Below are 26650 nucleotides of genomic sequence, written 5' to 3'. Positions count from 1 at the left end.
TGAAAACACTAAGCAAAAGGATGAAACAGTTCAAGAGGCTAAGTGTTTGTTGAAAGAAATGTCAAAAAAGAACCATTCGTAATGAATGAGTTTTGGGCAATATTTTAAACGGATCAACGCTGTCAATAAATCATTACAGAGAGAAGAGATTGAACTTAAAACTGCAGATGGAGGATGGAGATGGAGGGGTTAACCGAGGTGGTTTTGGAGGGAGAAGGCGGAGACCTTAAGAGGCCTCATAGCTTGGGTTGCCTAGGGGCCGCAAGATTCTTAATCCGGGACTGATGACAAAGTCAATAGTCAATGTTTTCCTCGAGTTGATGCTTTTCAAATTTGCCACCAGGCGTCGCGTCGCCTACTTTGCGGTTCCTCGCCAATTCTTGTCCTACATTCTTATAGTGCTATAAACTATCCGCTGCGAGGGTTGACATGGAGGGGACATAACATGTCGACAGTGCTTCTCATGGTGGCATAATTTGTAAGCTGTCTCCCACGGGCCACGGGCGATAAATTAATTTCTTTTTCTTTACTATATATTCTTACCTTAGTGATGAAATCCACCTATCCTTTTCAACCAGATCCCTTGGAAACACAAAGTATCTACATATCCCTCTTTCACTACAGTGTTTACAATCCGGGGCAGAGCACATTACCTTTTTTTATACAAAATACAATGGTTCACAAAAGTTCCTAACCTTTGCTTGGTGAATATCACTAGGAAACTGTATGTCATAGAAATTTAAGACCGAATTATGCTGGTATGATCTTAAAAACACTATACTTAAGCAGAAAAAGCAGCAGAGGAAGCAAACTTTCAACTTTACAGGAATTAAAATGGCTTAAGATTGGGGAAATCCTGGCTTTTCAATCTTTATTTACAAATAATAAATAAAAGTCGTCACACTTCGGCTGTCAGCCACAAAAGCTCATCGTATTTGCTATATTTAAACTATATTATATTTATTACATTAGACATTTTCTACCATATACATAGTCCAGAGAAATAAGATTTTTCTCGTGACACATCCCCCTCCAGAAAGAAAAAAAAATTTGAGTAGTATGGACATCTATGTATATTAATAACCTAGGTTAGGTATATGTTTCCTGCAGCTGATTTTGATGATATACATAGTTATAAACAAATGAAAATAAAAAAACGGTAAATTTTCGCTTTTTTCGTCTATTACTAAAAAGTGAAGCATTCTAAACAAATATGAGAATAAAAAACTCATAAATCATATAAAAAAAGGCTTCAATATCGCGTTCATAATAAAGGCTTCAAGTAGTGTTGGTCTTATGACACGCAGTGATGCCGCTCATGTCGGCACAGTGGTAGGTGCGGAGTACTTTGCCGATAGACATCAATGCGATAGACTAATGCGATAGACATAAGAAATCACCGGTCCTGATGCGCCTTGCGCCTCTCGGGGCAAACCAGCAACCCGTGGTCGGCCGTTCTCCCGTAAGAAATACATTGCTCTATGCTATCTACACTGCATTCTAACTGTGGCTTTTAGTATAGAGAGGGTTTTGGGGTCACTAAACACGAATCCAACATCAGAACCGATACCGGAGCACCTGGCGCCAAGGGGCACTGCTATGGCACGTCCTCCGGAGTTTCGAGAGTTTTCGGCACTAACATTAAATTGATGCAAACAGATTATTCGGGGGTTTTTTGGGATCTCCGAACAAGAACACGCCAACAAAACCGATCTCCGGTATTCTACAGCTGGTGCCCAAAACCCGTCGAAACTCCAGAAGATGACGCGCATTAGCAGTGACCCTGGGCACAAGCTGATCCAGTGGTCGGTTATGATGGCGTAATGGTGTTCAGTAAAATTCACATAAACAGTTTCAATGTATATACTATTATGTATCACTTTATCAATCAAAGATAGAGTAAAAATTTAAATTTTTAATTATAACGCGGGCACATAAATTTGATACACCCTGTATATTGATTTGTAACTATTTAGTAGAAGGTAGCTTTTACGCAGTGGGTTTCTCCCTAATGAGTTTTTCCCTGAAGACTTAAAGACATTTGTAAATACAGTGAAGTGAAATGACAATTTATTTCGGATTATAATTTAAAAAGATTGTTTGTTACGGGAAGGTAAAATCCACAGGTAGTTGTAATTATTAGTTTTTAGAAAAATAAAGGTAGAGAGATTTGGAATTTTAAGTCTGTTTGTTTTAAGCACAAGAGTATTTGTATAATTTCCGGAAAGTGATTAGGATGAGTAGAAGTATTGTTTGAAATAATGCCTGATTTTTCGAATGAAAAGAGGAATGTGGAAAGAGAAATGTTTCTGATTGGCTTGGCAATTTGGAATGGGGAAAGGGAAGTTTGAATGTTGAGACAGTTTTGGAAAAGAAAGATCATTGTGTGGCGGGCATCCTAGAAGGGCAGTCGAAAAGTTTTCGCGGATAGTTCAGAAGCAAGTACTAGTGGTTGTTTGTTAGTGGAGAGTAGCTAAAAAGTGGAACGAGAGACAAATCAAATCGAGAAGAAATACCTCTTTGATTCTGTAAAGTCCAAGAGAGTAAGTTACAAGAATTATCGTTATTAAATTTATTTGTGACACCAAGTAAAAAAGATACTTGGGTCTCAGGAGATTATTATTGAGAGAAAGAGAGGAGAGTTTTGGAGTTTATTTAACGAGTACTGGTCAAAAGCGGCCTGGCTTGTGTTTTGGAGAAATAGTTGCTGGTATGCTGCTGGATTGATGCTGAGAACGGAGAGGGCTTTGATTGGTAGCCTAACATAATCAACAAGGAAGAGCTGTTTGGGTCAAGAGGAGACATCATTGTGTGTGAATCAAAAAGGTTAGTCAATAACTTATGTGATAGATGTTGTTTACAATCAGAAGTTAAAATATTTGCGTAAAAGCATATGAATTAAGGTTCCAACATTTCAATAATTTAATAGGAAGTATAAGTAGTTTTGCAAATACCTAAATTTGTTGTTTAGCTTATTTTATAAATGGTATCAGGAACAAAGCGATAAATATTTGTTTAAATTAGATTAATTATATGGTAAAAGTATCATTTGGACAATTATGCCCACAGGATTTAATTGATAGATTTTCAGGGCATTGCTTTTGATAATAAAGCTGTCTGTATGTGCTTATTTATGATTTTTCTATTTATTTCCTTTTCCTATTTTATCCCGATAAGGATCAACTAAGCTAAGAGATACTGAAGCCACGAGAAAGGATAAGTATAACCTAAGATAATTTTGGTTAATTTTTATGACAAAAAGGCACCCTGAGATTTTTTATTAATTGTTTATGTATGATTTGCGTCAATTCAATAATTAATTAAATAAATACTCAATTAAAATAAAAGTAATAGAAAGCAGATCATAACAATACATAGTATGTATATTGCAAATGTTTGGAATAAATTCGTTATTTCGGAAGTCAGCAACTATGGAAAACTACTGAAACAGAGTAATTTTTTATTTTTAAATTATGATTTTTTGACATATATATCATACTAGTGACGTCATCCATCTGGGCGTGATGACGTAATCGATGATTCTTTTAAAAGAGAATAGGGGTCGTGTGCTAGCTTGTCTGAAAGGTTATTCAATTCTCTATTTAGTAATATAAACATTAACACAATTATGTATACAGGGTGCCATAATTTTTTTTGAATTAAATTAATTGGCACAAAAATAAGAATGTATGTAATTTCTTTAATTTAAAATACATTCTACTGCTATCAGAAAACAGAAAAAAATGTTTTTTTTATAAATAAACATTACTTTTCGCTTAATTTCAATGTCCAAGCTGCCACCCATCTGCGTCTTTTGCAAAAGATGCAAGCTAAAAGCAATGCTTATTTATCAAATGAACATTTTTTTCTGTTCTCTGATAGCAGTAGAATGTATTTTAAATTAAATAAATTACATACATTCGTCTTTTTGTGTCAATTAATTTAATTCAAAATAATTTTTCTTGGAAACCCTATATAAATAATTATGTCAATGTTTATATTACTGAATAGAGAATTGAATATCCTTTCAAATGAGCTAGCACACGACCCCTATTTTGATTTTAAAATATCATCGATTACGTCATCCCGTTTAAATGGATGATTCACTAGTATGTTATATACCTTTATGTCAATATATCATAATTCTTTCTTTCTTTCTTTTTTTCTCCCCTTCCTTGTACTTTGTCAGGGTGTGGGATTTGGGATCGCTATTTTAATTTACATTCACCCATCTTTTTCATGCTTTTCTGTTTTCTGCCATTATTTTTAATTCCTCGAGTGATTTCCCTTTAACTTTTCCCGCCTCTACTATTTGCTGTATCCATTTTTTTCTTGGTCTGCCTCGTTTTCTTTTAACAATGTTCCTTGCTTCGTGGACTCTTCTCGTAATTCTGTTGGGTTGCATCCTCATCAAATGCCCATACCAATTCATTTGTCTCTTTTTTAGTTTATTCATTATTGGTTCTTGGTTGGCCATTCTTCTAATAGTCTCGTTGCTTAATCTATAACATTTTGTCTTTCCAACTATCCTTCTTAAATGCCTCATCTCCATTGCATTTATTCTGATCTTATGTTTTTCCAGAATTGTCCAGTTTTCACTTGTATAGAGCACAGTCGGTATCACTATTGTAAATATCATAATTCAAAAATAAAAATCGACCTGTTTCAGGATTTTTCCTTAAAATGGTTGGCTTAATAACGAATTTATTCCAAACATTTGCACCATACTGTATAAAATAACATAATGAAATCCTAATGTTTCGTCAGAATAATTTACTTAATGTGGAATCATTATGACCCCTCGTTGCCAAATATATAATAAAAATTAGTTTGTGCAATCCAAAGGTTAAAAAATATAAAGTGGATATTCCCATTTAGAACAGTTCTAAAAACTAATAAACCCAGCCTATCTGATGCAGTTTCCATTTTGATATCAAAACTGCAAAATATTTACTATTCTCACTACTTCTAGATTAGTATTTTATACGAAACGCTTAAACAATACATATATGTATAAAACTTTTTTAATTCAACACAAAAGGTTTGAAGATTCTAAATTTAACCAGGTAAATGAACTACATACTTCATGTTTATCAGCTCTTCAAGATTAGTGATAACATGTTTAAATTCGGATTTGATAAAATTTGTTTTTTTGTGATAACCTACATTGCAGCATAAAAATTATTATTTGGAAAATTTTTGACTCGGATTACGAAATGTTATCATTATAAACAGAAAAATAAAATATAATGCCAAGAAATGGTGAGATGAAGAAATTGTAGATACTATGAATTTTTGCAAAAAGTCTTAATTATAATGTATAAAGTACTTTTAGATGGAGTTTTGTAGGTCAAGATTGATAAAATAAGCATTGATTAATGACTTTATAAGCAAATATAAATAATTAGTGATATTAACAATTACACACAACATGGACTTAAGATAGAACAGTAATAAATCAAAATTTTAAAATGTAGGATTTACTTGTACAACTTTCATTACATGTTGTCATATGTCATTGATTACATGTTGACTTTTGTTGCTGTATGATCATACTCTCACGACCATACAGCCAGCGTTGCTTATTCTTCGACAAAGTGAAGTGAAGGACGTAGGAAATTTAAAAGATAATGAATGAGGATGCATTAACACATTGCCTGCCAGCCATATTTTCATATGTGCCTCTACAGACCGAAAGGAAAAAAGGAATCATGCATGAACTATAGAGGAATCTCACTAATCAACACTACGTATAAAATATTGGCTTCGGTATTATTAAAAAGATTACTACCATACGCCGAAGAAATAGTTGGTGACTACCAGTGAGGTTTCAGGCCTAGAAGATCGACTATTGATAAAATATTTACAATAAGACAAATGCTTGAAAAGTATCGGGAGTATAATCAGGAGGTGCATCAGATCTTTATAGATTTCAAACACGCTTATGATTCAGTTAATCGTGCAACACTATTAGTCCAGAGTAATAAGGATTTTCTCGTGACACTCAAAGATCCAGGTAGCTGACTACTTTTTTAGTTATTGTAGAAAGAAAGAAAACCTACCTGTTTCCTGCCTAGAGTTCGCGTCCGTTTTTTAATTATTAACAATTTAGTGCAAAAATCGCGATTTTTTCGATTTTTTACACTCCATTCAAAAGCTAAATAGTTGACATAAAATTACAAAATTCAGTTTTTTAGAACATTAAAAAACATTGACCGGTTACAGATAAATGATAAATTTAAAGAGATAGACCAATTGGTGTATTTAAAGTGGTAATACACCAATTGGTATATCTCTTTAAATTTCTCATTTATCTCTAACCAGATAATAAAAATCCAAGAAATGCCTCTTTAACCTCGACTTTTCTCGGCTTCGTGTGTTCACAAAATCATATCGAATTGTATTTTGATTGTAAAGTGGGCAAAGTTACAAATTAACGATTTATTTTTTTGTGATCGGGTCTCTCGGGAGTCACCCCCAAGCGGGTGACACCCGGGGCGGACCGCCCCCTCCGCCCCACCCTAGCTACGCCACTGAATAGACCGAATAGAACAGAATAAGTTAGAAGGAAATCCTATAACATTCATAATAATTAATACTAGTCCAGAAAGCCACTGCGCATCCGCTAGGAAAAATATTCTAATTCGGATTTTTTGCACAATCTTACTCAAAAAGGACCCCTTTTAACAAATTTGCATGTTGCCAGGACCAAAAGTTGGTCAAAAATTTTTTAAACGTTTTTTTTTTGTTTTTTTCCTAAAATTATTTTTTTTGCATGGAACAAATTTTTTTTAGGTTTTTTGGATCATTCCGAACAGAAAAGCTTTTTAGTGACTTTTCTCTAAAGTTGATAATTTTTGACATATAAGCGATTAAAAATTGAAAAATTGCGAAATCGGCCATTTTTAACCCTCAAAAACTATGTGAAAAACTGAAAATTTGAATGTTACCAAGGTAGGTAGATATTCTTTAAACATCGATTGATGAAATCACGAAGAGTTTTTTGCAATACAATATCAAAAACCCCTTTGTTTTTTAATTGACAATCAAGCATGCGCGACACTATTTTCCACCGTTGCATGTGTATGCAGTATGGTGCAAATGAAAGGAATAAATTCGTTATTTCGTAAACCGGCGACTTTAAGGAAAATCCCGAAACAGGTCGATTTTTATTTTTAAGTTATGATATTGTGACATATATGGTATACTAGTGACGTCATCCATCTGGGCGTGATGACGTAATCGATGATTTTTTTAAATGAGAATAGTGGTCGTGTGCTAGCTCATTTGAAAGGTTCTTCAATTCTCTATTCAGTAATATAAATATTTACATAATTATTTATACAGGGTGTCCAAAAATTTAATTTTTTTGTCAATTTGCCAAATGATTTAATTTAATAAAAAATTTTTGGACACCCTGTATAAATAATTATGTACATGTTTATATTACTGTATACAGATTTGAAGAACCTTTCAAATGAGCTAGCACACGACCCGTATTCTCATTTAAAAAAATCATCGATTACGTCATCACGCCCAGATAGATGACGTCACTAGTATACCATATATGTCAGAATATCATAACTTAAAAATAAAAATCGACCTGTTTCGGGATTTTTGCTTAAAGTCGCCGGTTTAGGAAATAACGAATTTATTCCTTTCATTTGCACCATACTGCATACACATGCAGCGGTAGAAAATAGTGTCGCGCACGCTTGATTGGCAATTAAAAAACAAAGGGGTTGTTGATATTGTATTGCAAAAATCGATGTTTAAAGAATATCCACCTACCTTGGAAACATTCAAATTTTCAGTTTTTCACATAGTTTTTGAGGGTTAAAAATGGCCGATTTCGCAATTTTTCAATTTTTAATCGCTTATATGTCAAAAACTATCAACTTTAGAGAAAAGTCACTAAAGGGCTTTTCTGTTTGGAATGATCCAAAAAACCTAAAAAAAATTTGTTCCATGCAAGAAAAATAGTTTTAGGAAAAAAACAAAAAAAAACGTTTAAAAAATTTTTGACCAACTTTTGGTCCTGGCAACATGCAAATTTGTTAAAATGTGTCCTTTTTGAGTAAGATTGTGCAAAAAATCCGAATTAGAATATTTTTCCTAGCGGATGCGCAGTGGCTTTCTGGACTATACGGAGAAAATAACCATACCATACATAAAAGAATTATCGGAACTTAAAACGATGATAGTGAACTTCAATAACATTTAGAAGAACAAACACATTAAGATCTATTTCGTCTAAAACTATAAAACTTATAAAACTAAATATAAGAGTGACCAAGAAAGAACAAAGAAATAGTTATAAAATACCTTGTAAATGCGAACAATTTTATTAGTTGAAACATCAATATCATTAAATGTTAGAATAAGTGAACGTACATTTTATATAAAAAATAGAGAATTTGATAGATCTTAAATATGTAAACACGCATGGGAAAATGAGCATAGTGTTCAATGGAAAGATTTAAGTATCGTCCTGAAAGAAACAGACGGTAAAAAGAAAAAAAAATTAAATGAAACCAATTGCAAGTCCAGACCGGGTCCAGAAGGACTTCCATCGGAACTTCTTAAGCTTGTGGAAGATGAAACAGTAAATGTTTTGGTTGACCTCTTTAACTGCATTTATAAAACGGGAGAAATACCTAAGGAATGGCTTCTGTCAACTTTTGTGTCTATTCCAAAGAAAACAAACGCAAAACTGTGCACCGACCATCGCACAATAAGCTTAATGGGACACACACTAAAAGTATTTCTTAAAGTGATACATACAAGAATTCACAAAAAACTAGACGCTGACATCAGTGATACTCAGTTCGGGCTTCGAAACGGGCTTGGAACAAGGGAAGCACTATTTGCACTTAATATCATGTGCCAAAGATGCCTGGATGTTAACCAGGATATATATATGTGCTTTATTGACTACAACAAGGCGTTCGATAAAGTTCGCCACGAACACCTGATGAGACTGTTGGTAGAGAAAAACTTGGATAAAAGGGACCTCAGAATTATTTTCAATATTTACTATAACCAGAAGGCGAATATTAGAGTAGAACGGGAAACAACCGAGGAACTCGAGATCAAAAAAGGCGTAAGGCAGGGATGCATACTTTCACCAACCTTGTTTAACTTATATTCAGAAGATATTATAAACAGAACCCTTGCTGACCAAGATATAGGAGTTAAAATAAATGGCACTTTAATAAACAATTTGAGATACGCTGATGACACAGTATTAATAGCAGAAATCCCGGAAGATCTCCAAACACTGATAAACAGAATAGTAGAGTGCAGCGAAAAGTTCGGTTTATCACTTAACATCAAAAAAACAAAAATAATGATGGTGTCGAAATCTCCACAAAATTTTTCTGACATAACCGTACATGATCAAAGAATTGAGCGTGTTAGAAAATATAATTACCTGGGAACTGTGATTAATGAAAACAACGACAACTCTGAAGAAATCAAGATCAGAATAGAAAAAGCTAGAGCTACTTTTACCAAAATGAAAACAGTTTTATGAGGAAGAGAGCTAAGTTTAAATCTTAAAATTCGCCTGATGAGATGTTACGTGATGTCAGTTCTTTTCTATGGAATGGAAGCTTGGACACTGAAAAAGATCGATACAAGGAAAATAGAAGCATTCGAGATGTGGATGTACCGCAGGATACTGAGAATATCGTGGACAGAGAGAGTGACAAACATGGAAGTGTTGCGAAGGATGCAGAAAGAAAAAGAACTTGCGCTTACTATTAAAAAGCGCAAACTGCAGTACTTGGGACATATAATGAGGGGACAAAAGTACCAGCTACTACAATTAATTATTCAGGGAAAAATAATAAGTAAAAGATTCATTGGCAGAAGAAAACATTCATGGTTGAAGAATTTAAGAGATTGGTACAAGTGCAGCAGCTGCCAATTATTTAGATCTACGGTATCAAAAATACGCATAGCCTTGAAGAAGAAGAATTGCAAGTCCCTCGGCATGCAGTAATCACAATCGCATTGGGTAAATATGTCTCGAAACAACTTAAATTTTAGTACGTAATTTTGATTAGCATGTAACAACATTCTATTTCCTTGTATCTACTTATATCTGCCAAAAAATCTGAAAAAACTCACCGTATTTCCAACCTGTTGCACTAGACACATTTTTAAAAGTTAATCCACGTACTCACAAAATCCAGATGAGAAGAAAGATATTTTGCGTAAAATTGATTATATATTTTTGATTTCTAAATGACGTAAATACTTTATTTTGTTGCAAATATATAATGAAAATAATAACAAATGGTAAGAATGATGACGTACATACATTCGATTACCCAATAATTTTAAATTTGAGAGGTTCTGTTGTACAATAAAAATTATTATTTCATTTTTTAACATCATCATATGCAATAATATGCAACAAAATTGATTTTTGCCAATAATATGCAGAAAAAAATTAAGATAACATTTAACAAAACACACCATGAGTTTTAAAGTATAAATAAGTAATACATTAAATAGGTAAAACCAAACTTTACAATAATTATTGCACTTTTTATACTTCAGACTTCTCATAAAAACAGTAAACAATTAAATGTTTCTCAAAATTATCTATTAAAAATTTATATTTTCTGTCAGAATACGACTGTTTTGGATTATCGTGACAACGAATATTTTAGTGTGCAACATAAGAAGTACGAAAGTATTTTGCTCTAATAATTACTCCAATAAACAACAATATAATTTGCAATTCACTTTCGTTCTTCATTTTTTGCACAGTCAAATATTCGTTGTCGCGATTATTTCATTCATAGGAGATTCTGACCAATGGAAAGTTACAGAAATAAAAATTAAACTAATAATTTTTGATAATTTCCCGTCGTCAAGTATATTACGTCAGATGCACTTCGTTGCTATGAAAAAATACATTCAGTGACATTAATGACAATTAATGTTTTAAAAATTATAAAAGTGATGACTTTCAACCGTCAAATATTTATAACTGTGTGTTTAATTGTACTAATTTGTACTTACATAAATAAATTACAATAAAATTTTGGTTTTGAACAGTTTTATTCATGAAATAATCGCAACAAATTGCACTCGATCTCTAAAATTAATATAGAATTTTAGAGCTCTTGTGCAATTACTACTGATAATCCAAGAGGGTCGTATATTCGTGGAGTAGGGTATAAATATTTATAAATAGAAAAACTTCTTTCGACATCAACTGATGTGATAAGAGCATGGTTTAGGTTAGTTTTTAGAGGCATCGGTCCACATTGATTTCTTTCAAAATTTTGGCCACTTGAAAAACCGTGGAAAATCCTACATTCAATTACATATATGGATCCCTTAACGTTTCCTCAAGAAGTAATAACTATTTCCACTAAGCAATACTCTCTGAAAGCGGGCTTTGCAGGTTTTGTAATTGATCGAGTGTTTCAGCTACAAAAGCATAATTTGCTTTCAGAAAATGGATTTGTTCACAAAAAAAAGCTTACCAAATGGGAGAAAAGCAACTTAAAATAGGAGAAAACGATTTACAACGTATGCTGCACCAATTTAATGTAACCGCTAGAAAATTTAACATGTTAATTTCCCCAATTTTTGTCATCTTCATAGCTAGATTTGTGTCATCACGTTTTCTTGTTTTTACTTGTTTTTAAAAATTAGAAGGAGGAAATGGAAACCAAACAGAAGGAGGAAAATAGGACGTCCTAGATTACTTACCTCCGGAAAGACTTCAAAAATCTCTTCCTCATTACATTATTACACATTAAAATATTATTTTTTCGCAGGTCAATTAACTGGATGTTGTTTTTTAAAAAGAGAATTTTTGTAAAGAGGTGTGCTTAAGATCTTTATTAGGAAGTAGGAAGTATTCAAATTATACCATGTAGCATGTAGTCAACTTTATGTTGATAAATAATATTATCTTAATGTTATTTTTTTATTTTAAAAATTTGTCGCGTCATTCTCTAGAGTTATTAGCGACATATGTACATACATATTAACGTCTTTTATTAATTAACTAATTTGGTTTAAGTGTTTTTAATAACACATTGGATACGTCAAAATAATTGTCAAAGTTAATTTAAATTTGGAAATCTCTCCGAAAAATATTAATTTTTGGCGGATTATTTGATTTATACCGTTCTAATTTAGTTTGTTTAGTTTTGTTAAACTTTTCCTTATTTAGTTTACATTTTGAAAGTGTTCATAAGTTAAACGTTACTTGAAAACTCCTCTATGGAGTCATCTAGTGGAGGCGAACCGCCTGATATTGAGAATTCGATGGATAGTAGCTGTGATTTACAAGATTTAAATGGATTTCTACCCAACCAGCCTCAAAATAAGATAAGTAGTAGTATTAATCTTAACAATATTAATGAAAAACAAAATACTTTAGTAAACTCAGATCAACCAGAAAAAACCAGGCCTGTTTATTTATACGAAAAAATTGATTTAGGACCTTTTTACATTTTCATTGAAAACTCCAGTTTAAATTTTACAGGAAAATTAAACGCTGTTAAAATAGGCGAGATCCTATTTACGTTACATCCAGAAATTGACAATTATATAAAAAAAATTGACTCAATCGGACGCAACCGAGTTAGGGTCTCATTTAAAAATTATAGTAGCGCAAATGCTTTAGTTACTTCCAAATTCCTTATTCAAAAAAATCTGACCGCATACATTCCAAAATTTCAATTGTTTAAACTAGGTGTAGTAAGGGATATAGATTCAGATATATCGGAAGAATATCTTAAAAATAGAATAAAGGAATTTGATCACCATTGCAAATTCTCGGTTGAGTATGTGAAACGAATAACAAGAAAAATAGTAGCAGATGACAAAGTAATATTTAATCCAACAAAATCAGTTATTGTGTCTTTTAAATGCCAGAATATACCAAAGTATGTAGTAATTAATCATGTCTTACACACTGTTGAAAAATACCAGCAAAAGGTAATTATCTGTTACCACTGCTATAGGTATGGGCACATGAGTAAGCAGTGTAAAAGTAATCCTCGCTGTTTTAAGTGTCATGAATCTCACCTTTCCGATTCTTGTTCTTTATCATCGTTTAACAAAAAATGTCTATCCTGTGAAGGTGAACACTTCACTAATGAATGGGAGATATGCCCAGAATTTGATCGCCAAAAGAAAATAAAACATTATATGTCTGAAAACAGCTTATCTTTTAAGGAAACAATTAAACTCTTTCCTAAGATAACTTATGCATCTATAGCAGCCAATAATTCCTCAATAAATTCTCATCAAACTCCAAATATGAATGCACCATCCTCTTCATATTCCTTTACTCAATTGTCCACGTCTCAAACATCTTCCAATCAGTTCGCTCTACCTTCAGTTTCAAATAGATATACAATAATAAAACCACCAAAATACAAACGACCTATCTCTTCCTCACCAGACCAAGTAACAATGGAACATCAAAAAATAATAAAGTTAAACCCCATGTCCAACAGACCTGGTGGTATTATCACCTCTTCTTCGTATCAATCTACATTTAATCCAGAACAAGGATCTAAAATACATGAACCATCAAAAGAATTAACAGAATTAATATCAAATATAGTTACAAGTATTATCTCTAATATAAATCACAAAAATTTTGAAATTCCAGAAAAATCAGTTCTAGTAAATTCAATTCAATCAGTTTTAAGTTCTCTCTTATATAATAATGAATAGATTGGTAATTTGTCAATGGAATTGTAGATCGGCTAACTCTAATAGAGAAAACCTTATCCACCTATTAGAAGACCAGAAAGTTGATATCGCATTATTATCAGAAACTAGATTTAAACCAGAAAAGTATTAAACTTTCACGGGTACAATATTGTCAGAGACGACCGCTTTTCAGTAACTGTTGGCGGTGGCTCAGCAATTTTAATAAATTCAAACCTATATTACGAGGAAGTCACCATGAAAGTAGATTTAATAAACGTCAATAAAGTAGCAATAAAAATAAAGTTTAAGTCATATACTGTCACATTTATATCTATGTATGTTCCCCCAGGAACCAAGTTATTGTTACAACAATGGAACAATTTCATAACATCTATAGAAAGACCATTTATAATAGGAGGTGACCTTAATGCTCACCACATTGCCTGGGGCCTAGACAACCAAACAGATATGAAAGGTAAAATCTTGATGGACTGTATAGACGATAATAATTTAATATTCAAAAATGATGGCTCTCCTACTTTCTTTAGGAACTTCTCGAAATCGGCAATAGACCTGACCATTTGTACTCCTGACTTAAACCACCTGATCACTTGGAAAACACTTCAAGACCTATTTGGTTCAGACCATACACCTATAAGAGTAGAGTTAGAGGATCAACCAACTCATACATATAATCCATATTCACAAAAGTGGAATTTAAAGAATGTCGACTGGAAATTATATGAACAGTATTCGGAAGATGTATTCTCTCAATTTAAAGATATAAATTCTTATGAACAAATTTTGCACAATATAAATACAACTGCATCCTACTGCATCCCCAAATTTAAAATAAAAAAACCGACTTCCAGAGGAAAATACTGGTGGGATTTAGAATGTGAAGAAGCAGTCAGAAGAAGACAGGAAAGTTTTTGTATATTCAAAGAAAATCCATACCATGAAAACCTACTTAAGTATAAAAAAGATGATGCACATGTCAAGAAGATCACTAAACAAACTAAAAGAAATAGCTGGAGAGATTATGTCGGATCCCTAAATAGGTCAGTCCCTATTAAAGATGTATGGTCAAAAGTTAACCGAATAAAAAATAGAAAAACAAAGAACAAAGTCCCTGTTATTCTGTCGGAAGCTTCGTGGATAGAAGAGTTCCATCAAAATATCACACCGCCGTCTGCAGAATTAGTAATTCCTGATTTACAACTAAATGCTCTGTACGACTATCCAGAACCAATCCGTTTCCTAGTCAAACCATTTTCTGCCACTGAACTAAACTTTGCGTTGAAGAAAAACTCAAATTCAGCACCAGGTGCCGATAATATCCATTACTCGATGCTATCAAATCTTTCAAGAATTGGTAAGGCTGCACTACTAAATATATATAATGAAATTTGGAAGCGCCGCATAAAGATTCCTGACGATTGGCACGTTTACACTATTATCCCGGTTTTAAAACCAGGAAAATCATCAAAGAATTGGGATTCTTACCGTCCAATCGGTCTGGCTTCCTGTATACTAAAAACATATGAGAGACTTATTAAAAACCGTCTGGAATTTTGGCTAGAAAAGAACGACCTATTACCAAGAAGTCAGTTTGGTTTTAGAAAAGGTAAATCCACACAAGATAGCCTCTGCCACTTTTTAATAGACATTTATAGTTCCTTTACTTATAAGAAAGCAGTTAGTGCTTTGTTCTTAGATATAAAAGGGGCTTACGACAACGTTAATCTTCACATACTATACGCGAAAATGTTGGAAATAGGAATACCCGAGATAGTAACATGGAACATCATTAACTTATACATTAATCGAGCAGTTCACGTTAGATTAAATGGAGATCAATCTAACTCCCGATACACATCTTTGGGACTACCTCAGGGTAGCATCCTAAGTCCTATATTATATATACTGTATACTGCTGACTTAGAAACTAAACTTCCTCAACACATAAAAATCCTACAGTACGCTGATGATGTTGCGATATATGCAGAAAATAAGTCAATAGATAGATGTAATAACTACCTTAAATCGACATTGAATATTATAAAAAAATGGGCTACCGATAATAACTTAACAATATCAGAGAGTAAATCAACCATTGTTACCTTCACTAAAAAACGATATGTTCCTCAAAGCCATCTACAATTTGATAATACTAGTATTCCTTATAAAACTTCAATAAAATTTCTTGGCGTATTTTTAGACTCCAAATTAAATTGGAAAGAACACACAAATTACATATTACGAAGAATGGAAAATGCAATGAATATCATGAAGACTGTAAGTGTCAGTAACTGGGGAGCTGATCCAAACATATCAATATTACTATACAGAAATTTGATAAGATCAATCTTAGACTATGGATCTATTTTTTATGGCTCAGCATCAAACTCTGTACTCCAAAAAATCGAGAGGATCAAAAATAAGGCACTTAGGTTATGCACTGGTTATCTTCGTAGCACACCTATATTGGTCATGGAATGTGAGCTTAATGAACCTCCACTTTCATTACGCAGGGAATACCTAAGTGAGAAATTTATAGTTAAAACAGCGGTTAACGATAAACTGCTATTAAATAAAATTGTTCATTTAACCACCTCATACCTAACTCATTATTACTGGGAAAAAAAGAAACTGCTTTTAGTTGTGGAAAGCTTCCTCAACGTTTCTAATTCCATTGGCGACATACACCAAATTGAACAAAGCTCGTCTCGAAAGCTAAATTATGAAGATTATTTATCTCCAGTTAACTGTCATTTAAGTAATATTCGTGCGACAGACTTCCTTACTAAAATAGACCACCTTCAGTGTGTACAAAAAAACTGGGGGAGTTATCAGAAATTATATACGGATGGTTCAAAAATGGAAGGAAAAGTTGGATATGCTATATATTACCCACAAAAAAGTATAAAAATAAACAACAGATTACTAGTCCTGTCGCCAGGGGGGGTACAACGGCCTCGTTAATTCAGATGGACTTACCCAAGTTTTTTTTATGTATTTTGACCCGTAGAACACGAATTTTTTGGGTAACAGTTGATCCGGATGTCGATAAGATTGTTATAGACCAAGAACTTGAGGAATCAAATAACAGCGATTTTTGGCAAAACAAAACAATATTTTGTATTTTTTGGGTCATTTTAAGCAAAAAATATTTCTACAAGTTTTTTAGTAGGATGCACAGTTTTCGAGATAAACGCGGTTGAACTTTCAAAAAATCGAAAAACTGCAATTTTTAAACCCGAATAACTTTTGATTAAAAAATAAAATAGCAATTCTGCTTAGCGCCTTTGAAAGTTCAAGTCAAATTATGTCGGTTTTGATTATTTGCATTGCTAAAAATTTATTGTGTTATTGTTAAACAAAGCTACAAACAACTAGTGCGTGAGTGATGTTTCTATGATTTCTCATTTAAAATCGAACGAGTAGGTAGAATAGGTACTAGTGCAATCAAGACTATTTCTACGTTACATGCGGTAAAACGCATGTAAAAGCACGGGAAACCCTACGTGTTTATAGCTTTGTTAAACAATAAAAAAATAAATTTTTACCAATGCAAATAATCAAAACCGATATAATTTGACTTAAACTTTCAAATGCGGTAAGCAGACTTGCTATTTTATTTTTTAATCAAAAGTTATTCGGGTTCAGAAATTGCAATTTTTCGATTTTTTTAAAGTTCAACCGCGTTTATCTCGAAAACTGTGCATCCTACGAAAAAACTTGTAGAAATATTTTTTACTTAAAATGGCCCAAAAAATACAAAATATTGTTTTGTTTTGCCAAAAATCGCTGTTATTTGATTCCTCAAGTTCTTGGTCTATAACAATCTTATCGACATCCGGATCAACTGTTACCCAAAAAATTCGTGTTCTACGGGTCAAAATACATAAAAAAAACTTGAGTAAGTCCATCTGAATTAACGAGGCCGTTGTACCCCCCCTGGCGACAGGACTATACCTGATAAAATGACAATTTTCACAGCTGAACTCATTGCAATCAAAGAAGCATACAAAATATGTATGAATCAAAAAGAACTCAATTATGTTATATTTACAGACTGCCAAAGCATTGTAAAGACATTGAAATACAATGTACATAATTTTGCAGAAAATTATATCATCAGTGACATCATAGCAATGAACAGTGAAGCTTTGAAATCGGGCAAAAATATAATATTGTGTTGGATAAAAGCACACATTGGTATAAAAAACAACGAAATAGTAGATGATCTGGCTAAAAAAGCAACAACGAAGGAATCCACTCTGCATACTTATCAACTTCCTATGGGAGACATAATTTCTATTATGAGATCTATCAAACGGACGAAATGGCAGGAACAATACAATAATTCAGACAAAGGAAATTATTACAAAAAAATCCAGCCTACACTTCCCATCAAGACATGGTTTAATCAAGTTTCCAACAAAGGCTTTATCAAAACTATTTGTCGAATAAGAAGTAATCACTGTCTGACTCCAGTCTACAAAAGAGAAATAGGACTTGTAGATAATGATGAATGTTTATGTGGAGAGCTAGCTGATCTACAACATATGCTATTAGAATGTCCTTTACATTTTATTGAAATATCAAACTTTTTTGCCAATCTAGTTCAAATTAATGTACAATTTCCTTTTAATCTTATATACCTTTTACAATCAAACAATCTAGATGTTTATAAAATTTTGTACAACCATGTTAATTGTTTAAAATTAAAGCTCTGAGAAAAAAAGAAAAAAAAATAAAAAAAAAAAAAAAATAATTAAATAAAATAAAAAGTTACTAAGATCTAAACCTCCGCGAGGTTGAATCGGGTTTAGGTCTTAGCGCGATAAAAAAATATACAAAAAAAAAAAAATAAAAAAAAATAAAAAATGTAATAAAAAAAAATGTTAAAAAATATAATAAAAAAAATAATAAAAAAAACAGAGTAAAAAAAAACAGTAGTACTAATAGTTTTAAATTTAGATACTAAGCATATATTTTGTAAAAGAGAGAATTCAAAACACATTGACTGGCCAGTTGGTTGCTTAAACCAGTGCCAATAAAACATAAACACACACAATAACACATTGAAATATTAATGTCTTATTTTATTTGATTGATTGTTCGATTTTACAACATTCTTTAATGATTTCGCTTTTTGTGTAGGAGTATTACTCTAATTCTCTCTCTCGTTCAAGTCTTTAGGGATTTTGCTAATATGGAGATATCTATTAAATAGTTCTTTTAGTCTAGGGATTGTTGCTTTCATTAGACTGGCCTTGCAAGCTATGTATATCTTTAATTTATATTTTTCTTTTCTTCCTTATTAGATATTAATTATTTATTATAAAATTACTACAGTTTTCTATTTTTTATGTTGAATGGTTTTTTGTGATCAAGTATTCGCCATTTGTTAAACTATACACTGTATTTTGTTAGATAGTTGAAACTTGCGAAATGTTATGTAGGGACTATCAAATTTTTATTGATAATTCCAGAATAAATTCTGTTCTTTCAGTTGAGAATCCGCTCAAGAATAAATTGTACAATTGTAAATGGTAACTAAACTCTGTTGAAAACTGCATAAATAACAAAATAAATACATAGGTGCGGGAGTGCGGTCCTGACCTTAGTTGATTAAGTACACCTAAATTTAGTCTCCAAGATTTTCATCGCTTTAAATTAAATCTTTAAATTAATTATAAGAAACATAACCAGTAGTTTAGTTATTAGTGGTGATTTGATTGCCGTAAGTACGTTTATCAATATATTTACGGTTTCATCAAAATCTTACAGAATTACGAATTTCAATCCAGCCATACAGTTTTTTAAATTCGAAACCGATTAACAAAAACATGTTTTTAGCTTATCTTCGATAAGTTAAATACTTTGTAAATAACAGAGCCGTACTGACCTAATTACAATAATATTGTAATGGAACAAAATAAAAAAAATTAAAATAAAAAGTATTTAACAATTCTATCCGATGGCTGGTACTTCTGACTACAGGGGTCCTCCAATGTTACCCAATCAACAAACACCATCTTACTCTACAATTACTCAACAGAAAGCAGTTACATTCCCTTTGAAAGAACAAGCCATTATTATCCCAGCAGTAGACACACTAAAATTAGAAGACTACGTTACAGCAGTAGGATCACTAGTACAGCCCAAAAATGTACCTTTTTCGTCAAGAATTTCTAACGGCAGAATCTGCATCTACCTCTCCAGCAAAGAAGTTGTTGACACTTTTTAACAGGATATAAAATTAGATTAACAGATTAACCACGGAGGTATAAAAATAGGAGATAATGTTATTAGAGCGAGAAGATTAGTCACTCCTGCTAAAAGGTTACTGTTATCTAGTGTCTGTCCGTCTATTCCTCATCACATCTTTGAAAAATATCTTGCTGAAAATGGCTTTCATCTTCTTTCACCGATGACTTTCTTAAGAGCGGGAATTCAAGACCCTCAATATAGTCACGTATTAGGCTTCCGTAGACAGGTGTACTATAAACCTGTTGACAATCTTGTTATTACTAAATCAATTCTCATTGACTTCGATAATACATCTTACCGAATCTTTCTTTCTGATGGACCCACCTGCTATCTCTGTCATCAATCTGGTCATATAGCCCCAACATATACCAATACGGCCATTCAGCCAAACCTGTCCATACCTACATCCCAAACTGACCAAGACTCCATTCCTTCCTTTAATGCAATAGCAGAAAACAAAAATCACTCTGGTCAGAATCAAATGGAAAAAACTTGTGAAGTAATGGATTCCCAAGAACTTAATACAGAAATTACTAGACCGCAATGTTTTCATTCTGAAATATCGACTCCACTTAATACACCACCGGTAGAAAACACAGAAGTAGATTTTACGAAACCAAAAGCAATATCAACAAAAAAGCCAAGAGCCACTAAATCCGATACAAAAACAGGAGAAACAGTTTCTACAGAATCACTTATCCAACCAGCAAAGAAATTTATTGATGAAGCTGCAACCCAGTTTCAATTAAACTATGCAGATATAGTCAGCTTTCTGGATGATGCACATGGTTCCCCCAGTCCATTTAATATGGCACTAGAATACACGGAAAACAAGAGGACTATTAACAATACAGAATAAAGAAATTTACCCCAAACTCAAAGACAGACGCATTAAATCTAGAATTACACGAATAAAGAAGAAAATACGTCGTCAACTAAATCTAGAACATATTTATTAATGTGATATTCAAAGATCGGTGTGCTCAAAGCAATTGATTAGATAATTAATTAATTAATTAAATTTAATTTTAATGATGCACTTATGATTTAATCACACTATTTAATGCTCTAATCTCAGGGTTTTATATTCTCGTGCTTCAATATCTCCTTTGCTTTACATATGATAAATAAGGTCAAAGACTAACGGAATAAAACACATATATGGTACAAAAACATCTATTGAAATAAATTCACCCTCAAAATATCCTCTAAAAATAATATCTCCTATTCTGATTATTGAAATACTCCTACCACTATCTAAAGTACTTATTGAAATTTGCGTTATGAATAATTCTACAAAAAAAAAATAAAACTGTCTCTCGGATGATGAGTTGTCCAAATTCTTGTCTCTGGTCGCCTACAATTTACTCTTAGCAGCCCCCTATGTAGTCAGCAATCTCGCAACAAACTATTGCAAGCCTATTGTCATCAATGACCCCCTTCAGATGCACGTATCTTTCAAAAAACAATGCTAGCCTTTTCTCCTCTCAATAAACTGAATCTATTTCTCGTTCCGGCATGCAACGGTGACTCTTGGAATATAAGTAGAACAATATAACTTACAATGCTTTACGTGATGAGCCTCCGTCAGGACACTTATTTCAACAAACTCACAGCTATTCATTTATCTGCCTTACTACTTCAGGAGACTCTCAGAGATCACCACTATTCGACTTGACGATCATTTAACAACTATCATCTAGAATCCCATTCGTTTAAAGGCCAGCACTAAACAGTAACGTTGAAAAATTTATTCTACCGTAAAATTAAATTATATGTAAAAAATTATGAAAGTCCACTGACAACGATTCCAAAGAATTAAATTCCAAATTGTCAATGTCAGATTCAAAACCAACTTTTCCTACCATTCTAAATTTCCTAAAACTAATTACATGCCAATCGGTTTTTAAGGAGATTACATTCATTTAAATTTCTAAATACAATTGTTCCCTAACCCGGTCTCATTGTCCAAACACATAACCACTTCCTTATCATACTAACTGTACAAAGAAAATACTTAATCCCTATTTAAATTTTGTTTACCTACGGCCATCCAAAGATAATTGACTTTCATTTCTTCGAAATGAATTTTGGTATATTTTTATTATATGTTTTAACTTTTCTAAAATATTAAGATCGAAACCATATTAATTCAAATTTTACATATCTTAACAACATAATATTGAAAATGATGACAACTCCGAAGATACAGATGTTTCTCAAGGAAACCCCAATTAAACTATATCAACTGGAAAGACAAGCTACTGGACTACTAAGTGATATTAAGTGTGTATTAGACTGTGATTGTGACAAAATCATTCGGTTTCTAAAAGAAACTAAATTACATAACCAAATATGAATGCGACTTTAAGAACAATTATAAATTAAAATCAACGTTGTAAAAACTCTATAGTTTGTATATTATATTAACTAAATTTGTATTATGTATTGTACCACCGCTAATAACCTTTTATGGTTGATGCGGGTTATTTCTAATAATAAAAAAATACATAGGTTGGCTAAAATAGTAGTTGGGATGTTATTTTGTCAGAAGTTTGGCCATTAATATGGGCTAGTATTAAATAAAAAATTTTATGGCACATAATTATCCGTTCTTGAATACTTCTCACATGTGCTAAAACTAATTTATTTTCTTTTAGTAAATGCCTTTTGAACTTGTAGACCAGTAAATGGCCGTTTTGAAGTGTAATTTTCATTGTCATAACAGATTTGCTTGAGAATTTAGATTTAGGTTCCTCTTCCTGTTTCCATCTACATACTTACTTTTGGACTTGAGTCCAGGGTTGCTTTTACTTGGGGGCATGAAATGCACAATGCATCCCTTTTCGGGAGTGAAAAAACAGAAGTTCGAATAAATAAAGTCTAAGCAACTTTTGTTCTGTAAAGTTTTTTTAGACACTTATTTTCGAGCTTTTTGAGAGTGAAAATGTTTATTTTTTAACAAAAAAAAACACATGTTTTTAGACGGTTTTTCGCAAATAACTCAAAAAGTAAGTATTTTAACAAAAAAAATATTCTTAGCAAAGGTGTAGCTTATAAAAAAATGGTGTATGTATGAAGTCGTAAGCCCAGTAGAAGCAGATTTGTAGCCCATGAAAAATAAATTGCCAAATTTCATTCAAATATAAAAATTTTTAATATTTCAACGTGAAATAACTAAAATAGAAAGCACTTTTCGGGAAAAACCCATCAAAATTTTTTAAAGTGTTTAAAAAAGTTTTATTTTTGTTTATTTTTTTTATAAAAGTTTCTAGCAAGTTTCACCGGCTCAAAGTGCTTTATTTTTGAGAAAATTTGGTTTTGAAGTAATAAAGCTTTTTTTAAATACTTAAAAAAAGTTTTGATGAGTTTTTCCCGAAAAGTACCTCAGATTTTGATATTTTACGTCGAAAATATTCGATTTGTAATTTGACGAATAAGAACCTACTTTTCATGAGCTGCAACAATTTGACTGGAAAAGCTTTATTTTTGTTTTTTTTTATTTTTTTATAAAAGTTTCTAGCAAGTTTCACCGGCTCAAAATGTTTTATTTTTGAGAAAATTTGGTTTTAAAGTAAAAAAAATTTGAAATTTTGAAATTACTTCAAAACTTTTCGTAATTAGTGACACGAAAAGTAATAAACAGTAAAAAATGTAGGTTTTGCTTTTCTGAATATTCTATAAGACATGGCTGTTCAAAGTTTGCATACGGTCGTGATTAGTGACTTGTTCAAAGCCTTTTCGGTAATGACTAATTTAATTGTGGTGTTTTGTAAATAAGAAAAATAAAGCTTTTTTAAATACTTTAAAAAAGTTTTGATGAGTTCTCCCCGAAAAGTACCTCAGATTTTGATATTTTACGTCGAAATATTCGATTTAGAATTTGACGAATACTTAAGAACCTACTTTTCATGAGCTACAACTGTTCTTCTAGGGGGTCTACAGACTTATTACTTAAAATTAGTATCCATTCCGGAACTTATTTTCTTTTTCTTCTTCCTTCTTGTATGTAGGCTTTAAAGCCTGTTTCTTCTTCAATATTAGCCTCCTTAATTGTTTAAGTTATCGCACTATCTTTTTCTTGGTCTGCCAATACTTCTTCGTTCATTTGGTGACTTATCTCGTGCTATTCGTACTATCATATCCTCTGCCATTCTACTAATGTGTACTAATGTATGCCAATATAGGTCTAATTGCTGCTTTATAGATTCTTGCTTTTGTGTCTTGTCTTAGGTGTTTGTTCTTCCAAATTGTGTCATTAAGAGATCCCGCCGCTTTACTTGCTTTTAAACTTTGTTGTCGTACTTCCTCTTCAACATCTCCGTAACTGGTTATATCTATTCCCAGATATCTAAACCTTGCTTCCTGCTTTATTATTTTCCCATCAATTTCGATTTTACATCGTAGTGGGTATTTAGATGTTGTCATACATTTGGTTTTTTCTGCTGATATTATCATAATGTATTTCTTGGCTGTTGTATTGAAGATGTGTGTTAATCTTTGGAGATCGTATTCTGTCTCGGCGCTTAATGCGGCGTCGTCTGCATAACATAATATTTGGATATCTTTATTCCCCATTCTGTAACCATGACCTTTACGTACTGCTGCTATTATTTCGTCCACTATTATATTAACCCTTAAATGCATCGTGTTGCCGTTCGGCAACATACGTAAACGGTTGAATGAAATGTCTATTCTGATTCGAATTTGAAGTAAATGCATGGCGTTGCCTGTAGTCTACATAGTGTAAATATTAAATAGTTTGGCACTTTTTGCACAGATGACATAATCATGCACTTCTACCCATTGAATTGTTTGGCAGCTAACCTGTAACGTCGTGTATTATTTAATGAAGTTTGTCAGTCGTATCTAGTTAGAATATTAGTGACTTATTATTGAAAAATTATCCTAGTTAGTAGGTAAGGTATATACTTTTTATTTTTATTATGCTCCCTTGTTGTTTTTACCGCATTCATGAGAAAAATGAAAAACATTCTTTGTTGCCGCTTTGCTACAGTGCGCTCTCAAGAATTCCTGACACAGAATATTTACATCTGATTCTTTATTACAGAACGCATCGTCAGAATTATTTGTCGGAAAAGGATTAGCAGGAATATTGGGCAAATTTCACTGGCATGAGTAGTGAAGATGAAAGTGATTTGTCCGACACAAATAGTATTGCAGACCCTGAATTTGAACCTAACTATGGCGACAAATCTGATCAAGAAACGTGCAATGGGGTTAATGATATGGCAGAGGAAATAGACACAACAGAAAATATGGAAATGCTAGAAAGTGAGCAAATCATCCAGGAGAATGAAAGCTTGCCATCTACCGATCTTGGAGCATCCGGTAATGTAGTTGTTCATTTGGCTCGCATTATTCCAGGGCATCAAAATTTCCGTCTTTATCATGATAATTATTATAGAGGTGTACCGCTGCTTGTACATCATGCCAAACGGGGATTATCATTGGGAAGAGTTCAAAGGCAACGGATACCATATTGCAAATTACCAACACATAAAAATATGAAGAATTTCCCCATATATGCAAATAAAAATATGAAGAATATGAAGAAGAAATATGGTCACAGTCATGAATATACTTCGGCGTTGATTTTCGGTTGACGGCGTAGATATCTCATCTACAATATGGAAGGATAATAAAAATGTCATCTTGCTTTCCACTTTTGCAGGTATATCTCCTATATACAAAATAAAACGATTCGATAAGACTTCGAAAAAATCTATCGAAGTAGACTGTCTCCTTGTAATTAGAGAATATAACCGCCATATGGGAGGGGTTGATCTCATGAACAGCCATATTGGAAGATACAAAATTTCTATAAAAAGTAGGAAATGGTACCTCCAGCTATTTTATCACTTATGTACTTGATTTAACAGTTGTTTCCAATTCCTGGATACTCTATAAAAGAGCGACAGTTGCTAAGAACCCACAGGCAAAGCTTTTAACACAAACAGCTTTTCGCACAAAACTTGCAGTGTCTGTGCAAGATGAGCACAACCATAGCAAAAAGAGGAAGACCAAGTATATTGGAAGCTGACATCCAAGACAAGAAAAAGAGAGAACAAGCTCAGTACATCCCCCCAAAGATATTAGTAGAGACCAATATGGACACTGGCCGACTATATAAGATAACAAACAACGGTGTAAATATCCCAATTGTAAGGGGTTTACACATACAGAATGTCAGAAATGTGGAGTGGCACTGTGTTTCAATAAAAATAATAATTGTTTTTATAATTTTCATGTAAATTAACAATGTAGATTTTATATCCTAACTTGACCTTGTATGCACAATGTAGCTTTTTGGCAACAAACCTGTTAGTGTCAAAAACAAGTGTTTAAATTTAAACTTAATTTTTTTATTATTTTTTCACCATTTCTAAGCTTCGGCTAAAGGCCTTTTTGACATCAATAAAAAAAATCATGCATTTAAGGGTTAAAGAGCAGTAGGCTTAATGAGTCACCTTGTCTGACTCCGCTTTGTACTGGTATAAACTGCGTTAGTTTTCCATTTATCTTTGCCTATATTCAGTTATGAAAATAAATGTTTTGGATGGTTTGTATAATATTGATTGATATGTTTCTTCTATATACAGTAAATATAAGACGTCTTCGACTTGGATGCGATCGAAAGCGTTTG

The 26650-nt window shown here is 32.4% G+C and overlaps 1 protein-coding gene across 4 annotated transcripts in view; it reads right to left on the bottom strand.

Annotated features, from left to right (window-relative positions):
• Positions 1 to 26650, bottom strand: part of LOC126885664 (protein TIS11) — a 234259-nt gene that overhangs the window by 169696 nt on the left and 37913 nt on the right. For 2 of the 4 annotated variants that reach the window (XM_050652355.1, XM_050652356.1), the window contains exon 1: positions 10135 to 10207. The exons of 1 other annotated variant lie outside the window; for it this stretch is intronic. In XM_050652355.1, the coding sequence (XP_050508312.1) occupies positions 10135 to 10164 (30 nt within the window). In that variant the 5' untranslated portion in view covers positions 10165 to 10207. Of the gene's footprint in view, positions 1 to 10134; positions 10208 to 26650 lie in introns of those variants that run through there. One more of the 4 variants, XM_050652358.1, reaches the window with a different exon arrangement.

Source organism: Diabrotica virgifera, chromosome 5 (genome assembly GCF_917563875.1).
Source record: "Diabrotica virgifera virgifera chromosome 5, PGI_DIABVI_V3a".
Classification (NCBI taxonomy): Eukaryota; Metazoa; Arthropoda; class Insecta; order Coleoptera; family Chrysomelidae; genus Diabrotica; species Diabrotica virgifera.
The sequence above is the reverse complement of the archived record's forward strand: the minus strand, read 5'-3'. Positions and strand labels throughout refer to the sequence as shown.